Here is a 23123-nt window from a genome sequence, read left to right as displayed (position 1 = left end):
AGCGAGAACAGTCAGTCGGCCCAAAAATAAAAACAGGAATCATTTTTAATAAACGTCTGACAGCTGATCGACGACCTGCTGCTCCGCTCTGCCTTGTTTCCTGCAGCTGCTGACGAACGACACGTTTCTATACGTTATATAACTGAAGGGTTCACTCAGGACGCCTGCATGTATCTAATGTAACTGAGTACATTTACTCAAGTACAGTTCTGAGGTACTTAAGGTACTTCCATTTTCTGTTACTTTACACTTCCACTCCACATTTATTTGATAACTTAAGTAACTAGTTACTTTACAGATTACATCAGAGCTGCATCAGAGCCAAAGTGGCTCAATTTTATTTTAATACTTTTACTCGAGTATTATTCATGTGAGTGACCTTCACTTTTACCAAAGTAATATTTTAACACCGTATTTTACTTTTACTCGAGTCGTACGTTCGTTTAAAAGAGCTTTTAAATGTACTTTAGTAAAAAAAGTACAAGTAAAGGTAAATTAAACATGTTTAAAATGTTCTTCTCTGGCGCTGCAGGATGTAAAATCTGTAAAGTAACTACCAACTAACGTAATCAAGTAAATGTAACTGATTACATTCCATCATTGCTTTTGATACTTAAGTACAACAACACTGATCTCAACTCACTGAAACTGAAACCAGGTGGACTGACTGACTGTAGTGAGCTGCCACCACACACACACACACACACACACACTCACACACACACACACACTCACACACACACACACACACACACAGACACACACACACACACACGCACACACACAGACACACACAGACACACACACACACACGCACACACACACACACACACACACACACACAGTGTTGTGTGTACACAGTGTGCTGGTGAGTGGCTGGAATGATAAGTGACAGTCTGATGTAGAAACGTCTGCTGTGTTTCAGGACAGAGGACGTCAGTGTGCTGCAGGCTGCGGTCGCTGATCAGCTGACTCAGACCTTCTGCTGCCATCGATCCCAGGACGTCACTGTCCGGCCCGGCAGTCTGATCCAATACCAGACATATTTCAATCCACTGTACATCCACATTTTTCTTTGGATCCGCATCAAATCCTTCTCACTCGTTCATTCCAGCCACTTAAAAATGCCTGACTTGATTATTCTCTGAGAAATATGTCACATAAATATCCAAAGCACCCGAACTCTCAATGTTAGAGGACGTGAGCAGAAACTCCTGGATCCGGTCCTTTACCAGGATCAGCACCAGAACTTCATGGGTCTATTCTGGGCCGAGACTCATCCTCCATCTGAGTTTGGTGGAAATCTGTTCAGTAGTTTTTGTGTAATCCTGCTGACAAACCAACAAATCAACAAACAAACCAACAAAACAACAAACCAACAAGCAAACCAACAGACTCAGGTGAAAACGTGACTCCGCTGGTGGAGGTCAGAACTTTCAGACTAACAGGGTTTTGTTGTCACTGACATGAAGACAACGATTAAAATCAGTTTTATTCTAAAACAGTTTTCCCATAATGCATCTGTGTCTTCCTTCAGAGCCGTCCTGCCACACAAACAGCCACGTTTTGATTCGGAGACAGATTTCAGGAACAAAACTGAGGCAGAGAGCCGAACACAGAACAGCTGGAACTATTTCTCAGCGTATCCATCCGCCCAACATGAGCCTGTAGACTCAGCACAGGCTGAGCCGCGATGGCACAGACCCACAATCCTCGGAGGCAGAAACGTTACCAAATGTTCAACTTCAACTTAATCCTGTGAGGCAAGAAGCAGGAAGCAGAAAGATCCTTCAGCTTATCAAAATAAAAGCAGATGTGAAAAAGTAAAGCCTGGAGGCCAAACTCAGCCGCTGCAGCACCGACTCATGAAGAAACAACTCAACGACCTCATCACACAAAACCTTTACAACAACACAGCAGGATTTCAAAGTAAGAGCACAACACAGAAACACAACACATCTGTTTCTGTCAATATTCATATCTCGCTTTGTGTTTAGTTTAATTATTGCATTCTTCTTGTTTCAGCTTTAAAGGAGCAGTCTGTAGTTTTAAAGAAGAAATTCAAATATTAATGAGGTAATGATACAAACTGTCTCCATCAGTGAATGAACGAGCTGCTCTCAGAGGAAAACAAGGTCCCAGAACACTGTCTGAAGCTAGAGAGGTGGCAGGGTCCGCCACATATAAACAAAGTGAAACAGTATAAATCGTGTTGTCCTTTAAAGGTCAGTTTGCTTATTTAGTTTGTTCAGCAGCCAATGAGGATCTTTCTGTGCTCGTCAACATTTCTTCAGACTGCTCCTTTAAACACAGCAGCACATGTTGAACCCCCGTGTAGATAAACTACCTCAGTTTGCTCGTTAGCACGACAGTTAGCAGCTCTGGTGGCGACACGATCACTGTGTTATCTTTTATTATTTGTGTCATCATTCGTCTGCTTTAATGTGTCGTACGAGCTACTGCACGTCTACGTCTCCCTCAGGATCAATAAAGTATCGTCTATACATCTGTAATTTTATGAAACAGCTGCATTTCTCCAGGTTTTTGGGTTTTTAACTCAAAGTGGTATCAACAGTTGAACACAGAATAAATCCCCTGAAAGGTCAGACTGAGGGTGTGAACACCATCAGAGTAGATGATTGATGAGAGTCGAGCCGCTCTGATAAAAAGAACTTTAATGGCTCCAAAGTCCCATCAGCCACCTCTCTGTGATGTCATCACTCAGTGGAGCCGATCACTGATTATTGATTATCAGTTTCACATGGTCACCAGGATCAGGATGAGGGAGCGGCAGCTGGGACGGAGGTGGATCACTCTGAGCACCAGCACCAGAACTTTACAAACAGTTTTTATACCACTGCTTGTGTTCTGCACTGAGCTGCACTGGAACCACAACGTATATATATTCATTTTAAATGTGCATATTTAAGTTCTTGTCTGTGACTTGTTTTCTTTTCTTCCTCACCCACCGGCTCCGTTACACTAACCAGCGTGAGTCTGAGGGAACGGCGTCTCCATCCTCCTCCACAATAAGCTCGACTCTGACTTTGAAAGTAACTAATCAACAAAGTAATCAATGTAATCCTTTAATGAAATGGATTTTTTTTTAAACTGCAAGGTTTTATGTTACAAACAAACAGGAGAAAAGTCTCGTCACGTTTACGATCGACCACTTTCAAGTGTAAAACGTTAGCTCAGCTGAGGGATTAGCTAGTGTTGCTAACAGTTACCTGATCGCTGAGGTGATTATCAAACGATCAGAAACACAGAAGACAAACACGATATTAAAACCATGTTCAGAGCCACTGTGACTCGACGGTTAGCTTAGCTTCGTCTTTCCAGACGTGACAGAAGACAAACATCACTGTGAAATCCAGCAATAATGATAATAATGATAATAATGATAATAATGATAATGATAATAATAATGATAAGTGTGCCTGCAGGCAGAGGCAGGTGGAGAGAGGAGTGATGAGGCAGAAGGACAGAAACTAATCAAGCTATCAGATAACAGAGTGAGGTCACAGTTACCCACGATGCATCTGTCTTTCATTAAGGAAAAACTGTCGACTCAGCACCGTGGTGAGAGAAAACAGCTGTTAGAGAAAAATGTAATATTATCTTTTCCCTGCTCGGAGGAATGTTGAGTGGACGCTTCGCTGCAGCTGGGACAGCAGAGAGGTCACAAGACCGAGACAAAGAGCAAGAATTCAGCCGGAGAGGAGAAGTTCTGATCCGAAGAAGAAGAAGAACATGTGGACCCACTCACAGCTGATTAATGAAGCTGCACACTGATGTCCAAGAACTGTTCTGTTCTGTTCTGTTCTGCTCTGTTCTGGGAAGATGTTGGAACAATTTTCATATTCGGTTTCAATTTATTAAAATTGTGTCTATAAAATGTCAGAAAATGAGGAAATGTTCCTGTTAGATGTCAACAAACAGTCTGAAATATTTATTTTAATGTGAGGCAACGAAAAAGATCAACTGTTGGAGCTGACCTATAACACGCTGTTATTTATTTAATAATCAAACAACATGTCAGCTGATAATCAATAACCTCAGACAGTCAGAGTGGAGACGTCGTGTCCTCTGCATCTTATAATGAAACTGAACCGGCTGCTTCCTGTAGAGAACTGATCCCTTCATCTCTGCTCGTATATAACTCGCTGCTTTACATCATATAAGGCTGACAGTGATGTATAATGAGGGGGCGTGGCCTCTTTGAACCATCACTGATCTTCACCTCTCAGTTTTTAATAGAAATGTCAATCACATCATCTGCGCTGTTAACTGGGCTGACAGACGGGAGGGGAGGGACAGACGCCCGTCAGCAGACGGCAGCTGGAGCCGGCCGAGTCGAGTAGAGTTTGTTTTTTTACACTTTTGGGATTAAAAAGTGGATTTTTCTTCACTCTCACGTCTCAACTGGTCGTTAGCAACGAGCTGCAGAGGAGCTGAAGTCGACAGTAATGATCTGTGATTGGTTACCTGACGCTGGATGGAGAGAAACCTTCTTTACTTCATGAACGTACAGAGAAATAAAAGACAGGAAGGAGAAACAGAGTCTCTGGTGAGTGCTGACTTCAGTCAGAGGGAAGCCTGGTCGACCACATCCAGGAAAACTAGCTTATTTTGTTTATTTCTGACATTTTGAATGTGACATGTCTAATCACCTCAGTGACTCATCAATCAGTCAATCAATCAATCAATCAATCAATCAATCAATCAATCAATCAATCAATCAGTCAGTCAATCAATCAATCATCCAACACGTCATCTCATGACACTTTCCAAACTGAGCAGGTCCAAAACAAACTGCCTTTAACAGGAAGAAACCTGGAACAGAACCGGTGCTGAAGATGGAGTTCAGCCCAGAGACCAGCTGGTGTTTCTCGCTGTCTTCAGTCCGTTTGGGTTTAACTCTTCACACTGATAGCTTGTTAGCTTGTTAGCTTTAGCTTCAGCTCCAGCTCTGCACATCGTTGATTAGCTGGGAGTTAGCTGGAGTCAGTTTGTTCAGTACTGCAGTATATTTTGTGGACCCCGGCAGAACCGGAGGTCCCGTGTCTCCGGTCTGTTCAGGAGGATCTGCTGCAACACATCTGATGACTTCAACGACATCAGAGCTGAACACAAACACCTGAAGCTGCATCATCAGCAGCTTCACCTGCAGAGTCGCTGAACCTGTTTCCAATAAATCTGAGTTTAATATTTCATCAGCTCGCAGAAACATATGAAACTACTTCCTGCTGAACAGCTTACATACTTTTACTCTGCAAACGTTTCAGTGCAGGACTCAAAGTACTGTCAGAGTGTGTGTGAGTACGTGTACTGCAGTACGTGTACTGTACTGCAGTACGTGTACTGTACTGCAGTACAGTACACGTACTGCAGTACGTGTACTGTACTGCAGTACAGTACACGTACTGCAGTTCAGGTCCGGCTGTGTCTGAAGCTGCCGGGCTCATAAAGTGGATCAGGGTGTGTCCGTCTGTTATTTTCCATAATGACTCCGTTTTATTACCTCTGATGATCAGTAACTCTTTAACTGACCGACGTGTGTGTGTGAGTGTGAGTGTGTGAGTGTGAGTGTGTGTGTGAGTGTGTGTGTGTGAGTGTGAGTGTGTGTGTATGTGTGTGTGAGAGTGTGTGTGTTGCAGGTTGTTTAATACATTTTAATCTGTTACAGTTTTAACGCTGATTCATCGATTAACATCTCAGTTCGGACAAAACGTTCGCTGGGATCGACGCCTGTTAATCACTAATCATGAATCAGTACTGTCAGACATCAGTCAGTGGATCATTGAAGAGATGAACTTCAGCTGTATTGATGATGACAGTTTCTCTGTGTTCTCCTGGTGACACGTCAGATTAATGTAACTCGTCCTGCTGCATCTGTAACACTGTCACAGTGAAGCGGCTGAACGCTAACGTTAGCTGTGACCTTACAGAAGCTAACGGATATAAAACAACACGTCCCGGCGTTTCCTCTGAGGCTCCCGCCCGGAGAGAGACGTCAGAGGAAAATGGCCGCCGTTTGAATATGATCAATGAAGAACAACGAGAGCAGAACCACGACACGGAGGACGGAGCGGGTCCGATTATACGCACTGATTTAGAGACTGAACCAAAACCAGGAGCTGAAAGAGGCTAAAAGTCTCTGCAGAGAAGAAACATTCAGTCGAGTCAGCGTCAGCGTCAACAGGCTCAGCGACCACGTCAGAGGAACGACAGACGTCCAGCTCGCTGCTCTGCTGAGTTCAGGCCCGACTCCTCAGTCCGACTCTGGACCAGAACAAACTCTCCTGCTCTTTATTCATGAGACAACACGCTCAGTTAATCAGTGACATTTCCTGCTGCCTCAAACGCACCGTGTGCCTCCACTGAGCAGCAGCATCAGACACAAACTGCAGAGTCAGCGATCGTGAAGCCTCCACAGCTTCAGAGACACGAAGCTGATGAGTCACAGTCACACACAGCAACACAGCAACACAGCCGACCTCTGACCTCTGACCTGCAGGTCAACGTCTCACACACAGGAGACTGAAACCTACATGATCAACACACTTCAACACACTTCAACACACTTCAACACACTTCAACACACTTTAACTGCAGCAAGAAAGTCTCAAACATACTTTGAGTTTTTCTGTTTTCATGCAAAATTCACCAAAAGTCAGTTTCAGCTCCTCCAGTGTGACTCTTCATTGTTCACACGTTGCTGAGTTCAGTTCAGACGTTTTGTGTCTCTGAGCTTCAGAACAGTGAAGTGAGAATAATCCAGATTAAGACTGTCTGCAGCTCAGACACCTCACCTGAACACATCCATCCACCAACATGCTCCATCATCATCATCATCATCATCATCATCAGTACTCACAGCGGGGACTCATGGTGGCTGATCAGCGGCTCAAACTCTCATCAGAAGCCGATTGAGGCGTCACAAGCGGCGGACACACGGTGAAGTGTTCACGGAGACGCGGAGCTCCGATGCCTGTCTGCGTCTGCACGGTCCGGACTGTCCTCCTGCACTGAAGCCTGTCTGCTCCTGACTGCTGCCTGTCTGCTCCTGACTGTTGCCTGTCTGCTCCTGACTGTTGCCTGTCTGCTCCGGACTGCAGCCTTCAGGCAAACCAGGCAGGGAAATAAAACCCAATGGTGGTGCGTTCAGGTGCGGTCGGAAATGTCGACATCCTTAGAGGAGTGTCGCAACGACAAGTTAAAGTGATGTTTTTTATTTATGCGAGCTCAGCTGGAAGTTTCCCTCGTTTTATATTTTCATAACTTGTTGAAGTGAAACTTATTGATAAAAAGGAACCACAGCACGTCCATCGTCCTTCTTAAAAATGTTTAGTAACTTTTATTGAACAGAGCAGTTTGGATCAGCCTGCACACAGTCTGCTGTTAACTCTTAAAGGGACAGTACAACAACTAGTCTGAACAAAATACTTGAGCTCAACACGTCTTCAGCTGTTTATGCTGCTCCAACACTTAAAGGAACAGTTCACCAGAAAAATTTAAAAATGTAGTTTTGTAGTCCACAAAACATTTCTGGAGCTTCACAGCAAAACAGCATCGCAAAAAAACAAACAAACTCCAAAACTCCATTAAAACTTTGCAGAATCAGCTGTCAGCACTTCCTGTTTGCAGTGAACCTGTGGATGTACAGACAACTATCACTGGATCACTGCGATACTGAAGGAAACTTAAAAACATGATTTTTCTAAGGCAGGTTCTGCTCATGTGAGGAGCGTCGGTTTTCAGGATTTCTACACAGATTTATGGAGAAAACCAACCAGAGAAACATGAGATGTCTCCGTGCAGCTCGTCTGCTGTGGTCAGTCTGCAGACGCTCTGAGACGAGACTGATCTGAGGAGACGTTGTTTAAACCCTCAGCATGCGGCCGCTAACGCTTTTAGCTCAGCAGCTACAGTGGAGATTTAGAAAATAACGTCTTTTCACATCAGATCAAACGTATCGACTGAACAACTTTAGATTCATTCTGAGACAAACTGAACCACATCTCTGTTGTTTCAAACAGCCGCTTATCATGTGTGAACGCTTACGTGCTGCATTTTATATGAGAGAGTTTTATGGTAACAACAGAACAAAGAGGGTCCCTCCTGGTCTCTCCTGGTCCCTCCTGGTCTCTCCTGGTCCCTCCTGGTCCCTCCTGGTCCCTTCTGGTCCCTCCTGGTCCCTCCTGGTCTCTTCTAGTCTCTTCTGGTCCCTTCTGGTCCCTTCTGGTCTCTCCTGGTCCCTCCTGGTCTCTTCTAGTCTCTTCTGGTCCCTTCTGGTCCCTTCTGGTCCCTTCTGGTCTCTCCTGGTCCCTCCTGGTCTCTTCTAGTCTCTTCTGGTCCCTCCTGGTCCCTCCTGGTCCCTTCTGGTCTCTCCTGGTCCCTCCTGGTCTCTTCTAGTCTCTTCTGGTCCCTCCTGGTCCCTCCTGGTCCCTTCTGGTCCCTTCTGGTCCCTCCTGGTCTCTCCTGGTCCCTCCTGGTCCCTCCTGGTCCCTCCTGGTCCCTCCTGGTCCCTCCTGGTCTCTTCTAGTCTCTTCTGGTCCCTTCTGGTCCCTTCTGGTCTCTCCTGGTCCCTCCTGGTCTCTTCTAGTCTCTTCTGGTCCCTTCTGGTCCCTTCTGGTCCCTTCTGGTCTCTCCTGGTCCCTCCTGGTCTCTTCTAGTCTCTTCTGGTCCCTCCTGGTCCCTCCTGGTCCCTTCTGGTCTCTCCTGGTCCCTCCTGGTCTCTTCTAGTCTCTTCTGGTCCCTCCTGGTCCCTCCTGGTCCCTTCTGGTCCCTTCTGGTCCCTCCTGGTCTCTCCTGGTCCCTCCTGGTCCCTCCTGGTCCCTCCTGGTCCTGGCCTGGTTAAAGTCTCAGCCTCACTCTGTGTTTCAATGTCAAACTACTTCCTGTTACTTTTCCTTTTTTTATAATCTGCCTCAGAATCGTTTCCCTGAGCAGAAAAAAGATCCCTTTTCATTCACCAAGGACATTATTACAACGTGTGTGTGTGTGTGTGTATGTGTGTCTCTCTCTCTCTGTGTGTGTGTGTGTGTGTGTGTGTGTGTGTGTGTGTGTGTATGTGTGTCTCTCTCTCTGTGTGTGTGTGTGTGTGTGTGTGTGTGTGTGTGTGTGTGTGTGTGTGTGTGTGTGTGTGTGTGTGTGTGTGTGTGTCTACATTCCTGTGGCTGGCAGTCATCGGTCAGTCAGCTAGTAAACACACACCTCACAAAAGAGCTGACACAATACTCATTAACTCTTTTGACTGCTTTCAACACAGGTCACACACACACACACACACACACACACACACACACACACACACACACACACACACACACACACTCACACACACACACACACACACTCACACACACACACCTTCACCTCCCTGCTGATGATTTTCACAGATAATCAGACTGAACAACACGCAGACATCAGGTTCAGCAGGTTGACATCAGCATTTTTTTGTGTGTTCACAGATCACAGCACAGCTTCGCCGTCACTCTGAGGTCGTCACGTTATTATCTGTGACGTGAAAACGAGATGACAGCCGCTGTTTCATCGTCATAACGTGTGAGGACGTGTTTCATCTCCGTGGTGATGAACCCTCCAGCTGATCGTTCAGCATCAACGCATCTGCAGATACGTGGTTTTCACTGGGAGGAAGGTAATCTGGAAAGTAACTAGTAACTAAAGTTACCTGTCTGTTTAAGGAGCAGTTACAAACATGGACGACTCGTCTCGTCGTCCTGAGCCGCTGAGAGACGCAACAGTGAGAAGAGACAAACAAAAGTGTTTCCCAACATGGCCGCTGTTTGTCTCCAACACAGACTGAGCTTATCACTGAGGACATGTCTCTGAGTGTGTGTGTGTGTGTGTGTGTGTGTGTGTGTGACATCTGAAATCGTTCTCTCTCCACAATCTGTCGCTGCTTCTGTCTGATCTCAGGTCAGATAACTGCTGCCAGAGGTTGTTGTGTAACACACACACACACACACACACACACACACACACACACACACACACACACACACACACACACACAGCTCTAAATGACTGATGGTCCAACAGAACCTCTCAGGCTCGTCCTTCTTCTTCACCCTGAACCTCTCGGACTGTTTCCTGTCAGGTTTCCTCTTAAATCTGCTCCAACTGTTGAATGTGAAGTTATAACGACACTTTAACTGACGAACATGTTGTTGTTTTTATTTTCAGCCTGATGAAGGTGAACAAATTAAAAAATATGCTTTAAAGCAGCTTATTACAACTTATAGTTACGCTCCATGTCAGGCGGCGACCTCTGGTGGCTGCATTAAATATTACAGCAGCAAAGAAGGACGTGAGGTGAAGAGTTCGTACAGAGACGAGGACGCAGGAGACCCGAGATGTGTCCACGTCCAGAGTGAGACCTGAGGTCATCGATGAGTCGGTCTGAAGCTGCGTCACGTACGCAGGTTTGTTCCTGAACCTGAACCAGCCTGTGACGCTGACGATCGAGCCGCTCAGTCGTTCAGTGATGACGACGTGTTAGTGATCAAACACCAGATCAGCTGATTGATCTGATGAACAAACTGCAGCTTAGTGACGACTGAGAGCTCATTTCTTCACTCTGAGAGAGAAGAACCAGGGTTTTCTCCACAGTCATGAAATAAAGAGACGGTACGGCAACACCACTGAGTCAAAACACACACACAGCTGCTGTGTACAGGTGTGTGTACAGGTGTGTGTACAGGTGTGTGTACAGGTGTGTGTACAGGTGTGTGTACAGGTGTGTGTACAGGTGTGTGTGCTGACTGTAGCATCTTTGAGATCAATATATTGAGGAGTCTTCCTCGTCTTTACTCGGATCTGTAACAGATCCTGAAGTTTTTTGCACCAAAGAGAAAATTGTAAAAAAATGAAAACAGACTGAAACATTTAATCAAGATTCAAAATCAAATCTCTGAACTGATTTCAGATCAGCCTGCTGCTCTGAAACACGATGACTTGGTTCTTTGAGTTCTGTTGGGGTCGCTGACTTTGAGTCGTGTTCAGAGAAAGTTCTGACTCAGCAGATTCATGAAGCGCTTCTGGCGCTGTCGGGTCAGCGGGTCACAGAACGAGAAGTGATGGATTTATTCTGCTGCTGTCGCTGGTTTCATGTTCAGCTGCTCCGAGTTCAGAAACGAAACAAAGATCATAACTCTTATTTTAAACTCTGCTGACGGAGCAGATTTACTCTGATTACTCAATGTACTTCTTTACTTTCAGCCGTCAGTCTGTCGGCTCACGAGTCCAGTTTGTCTTCATTGTTTCTTGATAAATGAAAGAAAAGCAGATTAAACCTTCACTGACTCTTTCTGATGTTAAAGCAGCTTTTTACCCATTCTACAAAATATTAACTGAAAAATTCAAATATTGACCAGAAAGTTAAATAACTCTGTCAGAAGCACGACTACGTCCGCCATCTTCCACATCGTCCACAATAAACAATAAGAACATAAATAAATATGCTACGCTAACAGGCTAACCACACACAGCTGTCCCAAATATTCATTATACGCAAAATCACAAGTTCACTTCACAAATGAAAGTTTCACTATATTTCTGCGTGAGGTTTGTCCAACTGGTGCAGCGAACATCGCTCACATCAGGTAGTGACGCCGCCAACGTTCACCAAGACGACGAGCAGCGTGAAGCCTGAGAGTCAAAGCTCAGGGCAAAATAATGAGCGCGACGTAATCACTTCCTGTATGTAAAGAAATACAGTAAAGACAGACAGGAAGTGAGCTCTGACTGCATCATTACATCATAATGACTTCCTCCCAGCATGCACTGGGGCTCCTCACTTCACAGTAACTCAACAGAAAATGAAGGTTCGGACTGAGAACACACACACACACACACACACACACACACACACACACACACACACACACACACACACTTCTTGTTCAGTATAGAGAGAGGCCTGTTTAGCCTAGCTTAGCATAAAGACTGGAAGCAGGGGGAAACTGTTAGCCTAGCTCCATCATCACCTCCCTCAGCGCCGCCTGAACGATGAGCTGCTGGAAACGTTTTAACGAGCCTGACGTTGAACACGAGGAGGCGACGCAGCAGACGAGGAGGAAACCAGCGAGAAATCAGAGCCTGAAGAACGATTCATCACCAACATGAGTGTAAAGAGTTTAAAGAGTGTAAAAAGTTTAAAGAGTTTAAAGAGTTTAAAGTTTCGTCTGAAGGAAGTTAACTTCATGTCTTCCTGTGATTTCTCAGCGTAGATGAAGCTGAACTGCAGACGATCATAAAAACATGTTTAACGTCAGAGTTTCATGTTTTTCTTTCATCGTTGAAGCAGACGGACGACTCTGAGAACTTCTGTTACTGTTGAAGGTCCAGTGTGGAGGACAAAGCCTCGGTGTTGGACCGGCTGTGACTGATCCAACAGACATGTGGATAAAGATGGACACAGTGTCCGTCTCCATCTCCACACATCAACCACTCACTACTTCCTGTTCCGTCTCTGAGCGCTGGAGACGCAGCATCGTCCCTGACGGACGTCCTCCAGGTTCAGAGACGTTCTGATGTCACAGATCATCGACAGCAAAACACCCAGACGCAAAGTGAACAAGATGAAGCTGTGAAGAATATGAATGAACCAACCCACAGAGTCCAGAACCTCACGTCTGCTTTCTGACCTCTGACTGTCAGGAGACTCACACACACACACACACACACACACAGGTTAATAAGCAGCTCTTACCTGTTTCTTCTGCTTGTGTAGAATAAAGGTGATCATCCACCGTCTCCTCAGGACCGAGACATCTCTGCCACAGTGTGTGTGTGTGTGTGTGTGTGTGTGTGTGTGTGTGTGTGTGTGTGTGTGTGTGTTGCAGGTTGTTTGTACTCCACAGTGAGCTGCAGTCCTGGTTCTGGTTCTACTGCTTGTCTCTGCTGTGTTCTGTTATCAGATAAACAGCTGATGTTCCTGCAGACGGTTCTTCTGCTCCTTCCTGATCTGAAGATCTGCTGCAGGTTCTGTCCTCCTCTGCGCTGTCAGATGTTCTCCTGGGTTCTGTTGGGTTCTGCCGTTCCTCCGTCTCCTCTCCTGGTTCTCCTGCCGCTGGTTCTGTCTTGCTCCGGCTCCTTGTTGAGCTCTGGGAGTTCTGCTCCTTGTTTCCTGTTTGTTTTATTTTCTAGCTGCAGCAGGAAATGGTCATCTTTTCCTCTTCCTCCCCCCACTGTCGACCCCCAGCACACACACACACACACACACACACACACACACACACACACACACACACACACACACACACACACACACACGCACACACACACACACACACAGACACACACACACACACACACACACACACACACCCTGGTCTTAATGACTGGTCACTTTGCTGTCACTACAGCAGCAGCGCCCCCTGGTGGAGTTTTAGGGTTTGCTGTCTTTGTTGAACCACTGCTCAGTCACTCCTGCAGCTGTGGACCCACCCGGACCTGAACCCGAACCGGAACACAGAGGAACCCACGAGTCCTCAAATCAACAACTGTCATCTGTCAAATATGGCCGACAACTGTTAAAAACTACTTAAAAACTTAACAGGTCGCTGCCTCAAATGATTAAATAACAGCAGCTCAGAAAGGACTAAACTTGTAAAATGATGTGTATTGAGCTAAAGAAGTAAGACGACGATACGATACGATACGATACGATACGATACGATACGATACGATACTTCGTTGCCCCGATAGGAAAATGTATCTTGGACTCATGGATGCAGTGAGTGGTTTTGATAATAACCTTCTGCAGACTGTGATCACAGCAGGCGAGCTGTTCGGAGCCGTCTGATGTTGGTTTGGTTGTTTTTCCGTTTTAAATCAAGTCTCCAGCTGCTCCAGGTGTTTACTCCAACATGGGGGGAGAGATGATGACTGAGTTTGACTTTTTGGGTGAACTGTTCCTTTAACTGTATATAAAACCATATCTAATAGTCGTATCAGTCTCAGGCAGTGTCTTCACCTCGTCCTCTCTCAGCAGTACAGACTCAGCCTCCTCACTCAGGCTGAACTTGAGCCAGCGGCTGCATTTTTCATGTGTTTGTTTAATATAAAATTCTCCCTCCTCGCTGTAAAGCCTCTCGTCTCTCTGCGTGTTGCCTGCTTCGATTTCCCTCCATTAAGACGTGATGATGGATGTTCAGGGTCAGACTGGATATAAACCTGCAGCTCTGCTCTGCAACAGGCCGAACAGAAACAAGACGAACTGTCCAGCTGCTTCCTGTTCGTCTGAAACATGAACTACGAGTTAAACATCAAGATGATGAATGAATCATGAATATTTCTGTAGTTTTAGGATCCGTGCAGCCTTTTCATTTTCTTCCTGTCCTTCTTTAACGTCTTCATTTCATTTACACTCGTCACTGGAAATAAATCAGATGTTTTACATTTACTGAAGTATTTTTATTAAAAGTATTTTACATGTTACATTTGAAGGCAGATGCTTTCACAGAAAAAGGTAAAAACATAATCTGTACAGAAGGAACGTGGTCAATAAAGATTATATGAATGAATAAAAGTGAACAGTAAATGAAACAATATTAGTTTGTCTTTAATTTCATGTATTATTGATAATTACTGAAATTACTTCCCTCTGTATTTATTTAAATTGTATTTATTTACTTCTACATGTTTCTATCTCCATATTTTTCTACATTTTTAAGTATTAATGAACTAATATTTATTTGTTGCTGATGAATTTTGACAAAAAATGTCATTAAATGCATTTATATGATTTTATTATTTCCTGTATTTTTCAGTTCAACATTTATTCATTTCAGTGTTTGTGTATTTTTATAGTTTATTTATAACTTTGTCCACATTTATTTTTTACTTGCAACCCATATTTATTTATTCCCAATACCCAATAATATTACTATTATTATTACTGCTACTTTCTTGCTATAAGTAAATGTTCTGATTCATTTCTGATTCATCAACCTTGTTAATTTATTTTTTTTGTATTCATTATGTCCCTCTGCAGCCTCCATACATTTAGAGGACCGTCTTGTCACCATGGTAACTGAGTTAAATAATAAAGGAAGTCTAACTTTTTATTTTTTTACTTTTTAATAAGCTCTGAGCTGACGGTTTGTGGAGCACTGCTCAGAGCCTTTAACTATAAATTAATCTGTAGCTTCAGTGACACAACGTGAAGCTCTGTGATTGGCTGACTGTTGGTGAAATGCACCCTGGGAGTCGTAGTTGACTTCTCTCCCTCAGGGTCCACAGACTTCCTGCGCCTCTGATCTGTGATCTGATCTTGTAGCACAGCTGTCAACAGACTAGATAACAATCTGTCGCCCTCTGGTGACACAAAGCTGAACTGCACCACAGTGTTCAATGTTACATAAACACACACACACACACACACACACACACACACACACACACACACACACACACACACACACACACACATATATGTGTGTGTTTATGTTACATAAAGAAAAGAGTAATCGTCACATGAACACACTGTGACGAGACATAAATCACCCAGATAACTGAATAAATGACTTCATCATTAAACTGAACTGATTATTCTGAAATTACTTCATCATCCATTTTCATGATAACTGTATTTTTTCTGTTTGCTCGTTTCTTGTTCCTCAAACCAGACAAATAAATGAATGTACGTTAATTTAACATCAAGTGATGAATAACGTGCTCGTCCAGTTAAACCTCTGCGGTCCAGGACTCCATCAGAACCCGTCCATCTGGAATAAAGAATCACTGGAGAGAAAGAAACAAAGACAAACAAGTAACAGAGATTACAGTAGTAATAGAGATTACAGTAGTAATAGAGATTACAGTAGTAACAGAGATTACAGTAGTAATAGAGATTACAGTAGTAACAGAGATTACAGTAGTAATAGATTACAGTAGTAACAGAGATTACAGTAGTAATAGAGATTACAGTAGTAATAGAGATTACAGTAGTAATAGATTACAGTAGTAACAGAGATTACAGTAGTAATAGATGTATTTCTGACAGCAGCTTCAGAAGACGACGGCTGAGGTCGAACTGTTCTGAGAAATAAAGACGAGGTGTCACAGTCGCCCTGATGGACTGTAGTGCTGCTGCACTCATTGTGTTCATCGGCCGAGCAGTCGAGTGTGAAACTGGCTCAACAGAGCACAAAGGACTACAAGTGGTCATTTAGGGTTCACAGCAGGGAAACAACGAGTCAGTCACATCAGTCAGAGAACAGACAGCAGTGTGTTACAGTACTACTACTGAAGTTAAACTAGTTAAAGTACTACTTCAGTACTACCAAGCAGACACAAAATACCTTGAAGTGTGGATGCATAGGCGGCGCCAGGGTAGGGCCTGGTTAGGCTGTAGCCCCATCAAGAATTGAGTCAGCCCCACCATAAAACAACCAAGAGAAAAAAATGAAAAAGAAAAAAAAACAAAACAAGAAAAGTCCAACTGCGCCACCGCGGCGCGTCGTAACGGCATTCAGGCAGCTGCGATGACAACTGTCACTCATCGGGGTCATAGACATATAAAGAGTAGACGCCGCATTGGCTGCTGAGGCGCAAGAAATACGGCCGCCATCTTGGACCGGTCACCCGACCCGATCCTACCCGATAGACATCATAGAGATACAAGATGCCAGAGCACTGTGCAGCGTATTCCTGTGCAAATCGGCGGACGATTGCCAACAGGGGTCGGGGGTAAGATTCAACATTATTATTGTACTGTATTTATGTCCGCCAGCGAAATTTAGCCGGCCGGCAAACGTTAAGCTCGGTTATGTTTATAGCCGGTGTTGACTGAGACTTTATAAATCTTATCTTCCATAACTCAGGCTTAGATTACAACTGACACAAGAATGCTATTGTAGAAATAATGCAAATATTGCTGGTATAACATTGACCGGCACATTTTACACAGGTGACACAGGCTGTATTATTCACATGTAATTCTTTCATCCTAACAACAGTCAGACACCTCTCATGTCTCATACAAACCCCACTTACTTACAAATACAGACAACAGAGCATCTGACTGTAGAATAGTTTGCAAACAAGCTCACTTACAATTTCAGCAGCTTTGGTTTATTATCAACAGCAGCAAAATGGGAGTTGTGTTGACCCTCTAAGACATTTGAAGGCAGAAAATAAGCTTGACCTCCTTCTTAAAATGTTTTTGTGTTGACTTTCTCGAATCTCCCGTTTTTATTTTTAAGGTTTCCCAAAGACAAAGATTTAAGGAAGAAGTGGGAAGTGGCTTTGAGGAGGGAAGGATTCACTGCCAGCGAGTCATCCGTGATCTGCAGGGAGCGTTTTAAGCAGGAGGAGTTTGACAGGACAGGACAGATTGTCCGACTCAGAGATGGTGTTATTCCCTCCATCTTCAGCTTCCCGGTTCACCTCCAAAGAGTAGGTGTATCACCATAAGGCTATTAGCATTCATAAATGTAAATATTCTATTATCAATCACAGGGCAGGGTGAAATACTTATCCCTGTGTGTGTGTGTGTGTGTGTGTGTGTGTGTGTATTTATATATATTCTTATATTATGCTTCTTCATTTTAGCCAGAAAAAGGCAGGACTACGTCTCACTGAAGCTGTAGCACGAGTGGAGAGTCTGGAGCGAGAGAAGAGGGCAAAGACCACAGTGAACAGTCTTTTGGGGGATTTGAGGGAAAAGAAGCTCATTAATGAAGAACTCAAAGAGAGACTTGGTTTCTGCTCAGGTAAGATGAAGTTAGCACTTTGAAATTCATGTACATCTTATTCTTACACTCTTTATTAAACTCCTTTGTTATTATATGAAGGGGACTTATTCATTTCTTCTCATACAATTTCAGATCTTCAGATCGACTTCATGGCAAAGCAGGACAATGAGAACTCAAAGCACCACAGAGAGTTTCCCTCACACTCCGTCTACATGGTCCAAATACCTCAGAGAGACTCGACCTCATCCACACACATTACAAAGGCAGTGTTAATGTTGTTCAATTGAAGTTTTGGAAAATACTGTTGCAAATATGTTAAATAGCTACTTCTCCATATTTTCCCAGGTGGCTGTGTTCGGTGGATGACGAGCCTGAACAAGATGATGCTGGATGTGCTGGAGAGAAGATGAGACCAGGCTACATATGGATGTGTTGCACTCATGTTGGAAACTGGTGCAATATCATCCACAGAACCAGTCAGTGTCTGGTTTTGTAGACATGGGTGATGGAAACAATGAGACCGATGTTGCCATTCATGCCAATAAAGCCAATTTGAATCAATCTTGATATAGATTTGAATTTTTTCTGAAATATATGTAGATATAGACATTCTTTTTTTTCCTGAGATATAACTATTGTGATTTATTTACATATGGATGTATAATGTATTATTGTTTCTTTGATTTTTCAACTTATTAAAATAGCTGAGTAGTAAACGATCTGCTTCTGCTTCTCTATCATATATTAGTGTGTGTGTGTGTGTGTGTGTGTGTGTGTGTGTTATATCATATATCGTGTGTCTTATGCAAAATACCGATCATACATAACATATATCACATACCAGAATATTCTATTACTGTTAAGCCTACTGTGAATATTAAAATACGCAGAACCATGTGTCCGGTATCAGTCTACATGTGTGACGTTTGCAGAAAAAAAACTCTTTATATGTCTGATCGGGGTCCTGAGCTCAGTGGGGTCCTGTCAGTGCATACGTCACTCATGTGAGCGCGCTTTTAGTGCGTGCTCGAGAGACAGTAGCTCCCAGCTGATTAACTAAGTTACCTGGCTCCTGTAATGAGCGTTGGCTAATTAAATTTGGTCAACATTTATCAGGATAAATGTGTTTTTAAACGCCGTCGGACAGAAGAACAGTCGGCAGGTGTGTTGGATGAACACGGACACACCTGCGGGGGAAGGTGACCGCTCCGGTCCCGCGTCTTCCACGTGCATCTACACAACCCGGCGGATTGTACTCAACTGAAAATCTCTGGTGAGTTTAATATTGTTTTTATTGTGTTGCTGACTTTGTGAAGCGTTTTGCCTCCTCGCTGCGTCCTGTTGCCTAATAAGCATATTTAGTTTGTTGGAGATGTGTTTGGACTCTCGGCTGTTGTGTTGTGGACTGTGGCTGTTGTGTTGTGGACTGTGGCTTCAGGACAACTCGAGAACATGTGTGGTGTTGAATTGGGGGATCTGTGTGTCAGAGTTTGCCTCATGGCCCCTCTGATCTTATATTGGTCTCATCACCTCCTCTCTCTGCCTTATTTTCACGTGTTTCTAGCTGTGGGAGGGTGTTTTATTGAATATATATATTCACATTGAAATTCTGGCATTTATTTGAGCCCCGCCGTAGTTGAACCAGAAAAAATGTGTGTTTTCAGTGACATGTGGCCTTTTGTTTCTGACTGAAAGATGAAAACACTTTTACAGATTCAGGAAAGATTTATTTACAACATGTGTCAACAATATGAAGCTCAGAATCTTTTTATTGTTGTATTTGTTCACATTCACATCAGTAATACAAAACATTTAAGCATCAATCAAAGGAAGAGTGCCCTTCAAAATAAAATGCCTTTAGTTAAAAAACTACATTTAATTTTACATTTAGAAAATAAAAGTTCAGATTATTCTTATAATCCAACGTGATGAAAATGTCTGACGTCGGCTCGGCTCTCTGCGTCCATCAGACGTAAGCTTTGGAGCTGCTGCTGTCTGAGGCCGGAGCGGCTCGGTAGATCTTCTGTCCTTGACTTGTTTTCGTGAAGTTGTATGAAAACTGCCTGAAGGAGAAAACACGAGGTTTGTGATTCACACACGTGATGTTACACAGCAACAACACATCATCCACATGAGAAGGAGAAGCAACACCCTGTGTGCTGCGCTGGGTTTACCGAGCAGGGGGGACGGGAGAAGTCTTCCTGCAGGAGCAGCAGAGCATCGACCCGCCCAGGACGGCCAGGCAGGAGGCGGCCCAGCCCAGATACAGACCGGTACCCAGCTCGAACCTGCAGCACCAACACACACACTGTTAGCAGCAGGAAGTCACACACACACGTCACTGTGGAGGAGTGTGTGACTGACCTGACTCCTCCGTAAAGCGGGTCGTAGAAGTCCTGGATGACTCGGCCGGCGTACCAGGACACTGCGATCAGAGTGAAGACGCCTGAAGAGGAAACAGGACTTCTTATCAACAAACGGTCGTTTATCTGATAACAGCTGCACAGACGGATCCTCTCATACCGGACAGGATGAACAGGATTCCTCCGGTCAGGGCGATCTGGTCTTTGGCGTGTTCTGAGGTTCTGCCGATCTTGGTGCACTTCAGTCCAAGAACAGAGACGATGATGGAGGCCAGACCGACCAGCAGGGACAGGATCATCAGAGCCCTGCAGACCTGCAGGTGGACTGAACATCACAGCAGCAGAACGTAAAACAGTGATTCTGAACAAGACTCCGGTTAAAGAACCTCGAGAGGACAACGTTGGGACGTATTGAGACATAAATGAGTAAGACTCAGCGGGTCCTCACCGGGCAGCCCCAGCACCGTCTTGAACTTGCTGCACTGAATGGAGCCCAGCGAAGTGGCAGCACAGCTCATCCACAGACCTTCATACTGCCACTGACTGCTGGAGATCGACTCAGCCTGACTCCTCACCTTCCACACCTGAGAGGAGGTACAGCTGGACTGCAGACACCAGGACACCACACCCAGGACCAGACCCACAACCTGCAGGCACACCGCCATGATGCTGAATGTCCCCACACACACCTGGAACACCTGGAACACCTGGAAGACCTGGAACACCTGGAAGACCTGGAACACCTGGAACACCTGGAAACACAGCAGGATGTCAACAAGACCAACAAACAGGTTTTGTGTGTTTGCAGATCAAGATGATAAACCAGATGACAGTCAATTATTACTTGTTGGGTTCCTCAGGCTCCTGTTCAGAAAGCAACAAGTAAGAGAGGACCAACAACAGAACCCCGAGGAACCCAACACTCTGATGAAGACTCATAGGGTGTAGAAACTTCAGTCTTTTAATAATCTCGGTCTGATCCGTGTGTTCCTTCTTCTTTGGTTGTTCTGAAGATTTGTCCTGTCACAGAACTTCTGGCTCCATGTGAAGCGGGTCGGTTCCTTCTTATCCTTTCATGTTTGTAAAGTTCAGTCATTTCCTTGAACAGCTGCTCACTGAGGCTTTATCGCTCACCAACAGGAGGATTTGGTGAGTTTGTTGGGGATTATTTTCAGCCGACACTGACCTCCAGAGGATCCCTTCAATATAAAACTACTTCCTGTTTCAGTCACATGTTCTGCCTCAAATAGAATTATTTTAAGTTTGAAACCTGAAATACACTCAGTGAAAACTTGAGTGTTGAAGATGAAGAACAAAAGAAGGAAACCTCAGACTGAGAACTGATCCGTGTCGTCACTGAGCAGATGATCCGGTCTGAACCCTCCGACATGAGAACCATCGGTCCTGTGAACATTAATCACTTCTTACCTTTCGGTCGATCTGGAGGCTGAAGTGAAGTTTGTTTTAATCTCTGCTGTTCGTCTCGTCTGCGGCTGGTCGTCAGGTTTGTCTCTGCTGTGGAGTCTCTGTGGACCTGATCCGATCCTCGGGGCTCTGCTGGTCTTCGGGGTCGATGAACTCGCCACTGAACACACAGAACTGTTGACACACCAGAATCCCAGAGTTTCACCTCAACCCTGTTTGTTGTGAGCAGCTCTCAGGATCAACGACTCGTTTATAACATTTTAATAAACCTGGAGGAAAAAGTTCAAAACTGTTTTCATGTCTGCAGTTTATTGTTTGATGGATCCACACCTGCTGAGTTTATGCAGAACAGAAGCAGAGGAGGAAGAAGTATTCAGACCCTCCAGTAAAAGTAGTGACACCACAGTCAGTGTGTTCTGTCCACTGGTTCCCAACATCGGGTCGGGCCCCTCCAGAGGGTCAACAGGTAAATCTGAAGGGTCGGCAGATAATTAATGGGAAAATAAACAAGCAGGTTTACTGTGGTATGAAGTGATATTGTGTACATTTGCTGGCAGTTACTATGATATTAAACTCCATCATGCTCATGTTGTTAAAATACAAACAGGATATTTTAAGTTTATATCAAGTTTCATGACTGACAGGACAGATTTTATGTAATTATATCAAAGTGTTTGTTCAACGTTTTTCATTCCTTTAAGGGTCAATGTGATAATAATAATAATACTAATATATTGATAATGATTAATAAAATCTATATTCTGAGGTGGTTTTGCAGCCGTAATAGATCAGACAGACTTCATCCCACAGCGGGAAATTCACTTGTTACAGCTCAAGATGCAGGAAGAAGAGTCAGCGTGTGTGCAGTCATTAGATACTCAGTTATATTCGTCATATTGTTGTTTTATATAATAGCAGTAGTATCTGTAGTACACACACACACACACACACACACACACACACACACACACACACACACACACACACACCAGCAGCTAAACTCTGTGTGTGTTTGTCTGTGTGACAGTTTGTGGACTTTAACCCGTCTGTTAATCAAACTGACGTCATGTTCGCGGGTCAGTTTTCAGCGACTCGACCTAAATTCATCAAACTGCTTCAAGTGATGGAGAAAAAAGTCAGAATCTTCACTTTGACTAAAACTGAAGAATCAGAACATTTCAGTACTTTTATTCTGTTATTGAAACATGACTCCTGTCAGCGTCCGCTCAGACGGGTTTGTGTTCACTGGTTATTTTCATGTTGCAGACAGAAAGTCTCTCATGAGAATCTGACGGACTTTAATGTAAAAGTGATCAACGTGGACCAGCTGGAGCAGTGTGGCCGGACGGGAGGTGATAAACTGTCGTACCAGAGGATCCAAATGATGAGATCCGGGGAGAAAATTCAACTTAGACAAGTCACAACCATGAGAGACGGATGTAAATGTGTCATTTTATGGCGCCTGTATTTAGATTCATTTTTGACGCGTCTCTTTTTAGCTGGAAAAAAATGGCTTTATGTCACTTTTTAATAGAGCTGGACGGATTATCAGCCTGGTATTTATCGTGAATATTCAACATTTTTCAGATTATCTGTGATTTTTCTG

The 23123-nt window shown here is 44.2% G+C and overlaps 2 protein-coding genes and 1 pseudogene across 5 annotated transcripts in view; 1 reads left to right on the top strand and 2 right to left on the bottom strand.

Moving 5' to 3' along the window:
• Positions 1 to 13111, bottom strand: part of exoc3l2b (exocyst complex component 3-like 2b) — a 37907-nt gene extending 24796 nt beyond the window's left edge. The window contains exon 1 of one of the 2 annotated variants that reach the window (XM_073492555.1): positions 12740 to 13111. The gene's annotated coding sequence lies outside the window, so the exon portion shown is untranslated. Of the gene's footprint in view, positions 1 to 6880; positions 7137 to 12739 lie in introns of those variants that run through there. The other variant, XM_073492546.1, reaches the window with a different exon arrangement.
• A 3498-nt stretch (positions 13112 to 16609) lies between these two features.
• Positions 16610 to 18095, top strand: LOC141011628 (uncharacterized; annotated as a pseudogene).
• Positions 18096 to 19480: 1385 nt separating this feature from the next.
• On the bottom strand, positions 19481 to 21619 carry cldn15lb (claudin 15-like b). Of its 3 annotated transcripts, none has more exons than XM_073492605.1 (6): positions 21521 to 21619; positions 20541 to 20808; positions 20253 to 20417; positions 20094 to 20175; positions 19904 to 20017; positions 19481 to 19792 (listed from the first exon to the last, which is right to left on the bottom strand). In XM_073492605.1, exons 2-6 carry the CDS (start codon positions 20755 to 20757, stop codon positions 19696 to 19698), a joined length of 675 nt encoding a protein of 224 aa, XP_073348706.1. In that variant the 5' UTR covers positions 20758 to 20808; positions 21521 to 21619; the 3' UTR covers positions 19481 to 19695. The 3 variants fall into 3 exon arrangements, with proteins under 3 accessions (XP_073348706.1, XP_073348724.1, XP_073348715.1); XM_073492623.1 differs by having other exon boundaries at positions 20541 to 20826; positions 21521 to 21608; XM_073492614.1 differs by having other exon boundaries at positions 20541 to 20835; positions 21521 to 21596.
• Positions 21620 to 23123: the final 1504 nt, after the last annotated feature.

Source organism: Pagrus major, chromosome 2 (genome assembly GCF_040436345.1).
Source record: "Pagrus major chromosome 2, Pma_NU_1.0".
Classification (NCBI taxonomy): Eukaryota; Metazoa; Chordata; class Actinopteri; order Spariformes; family Sparidae; genus Pagrus; species Pagrus major.
The sequence above is the reverse complement of the archived record's forward strand: the minus strand, read 5'-3'. Positions and strand labels throughout refer to the sequence as shown.

What these genes read in the sequence shown, in the direction of transcription:
- cldn15lb (XM_073492605.1), bottom strand. Translation starts at nt 20,757, where the DNA reads ATGGCGGTGTGCCTGCAGGTTGTGGGTCTGGTCCTGGGTGTGGTGTCC. An exon ending in CCGCTTTACGGAGGAGTCAG is followed by an intron (nt 20,018 to 20,093) that starts GTCAGTCACACA and finishes TTGGTGCTGCAG; the next exon opens with GTTCGAGCTGGGTACCGGTC. An exon ending in TCTCCCGTCCCCCCTGCTCG is followed by an intron (nt 19,793 to 19,903) that starts GTAAACCCAGCG and finishes TTTCTCCTTCAG; the next exon opens with GCAGTTTTCATACAACTTCA.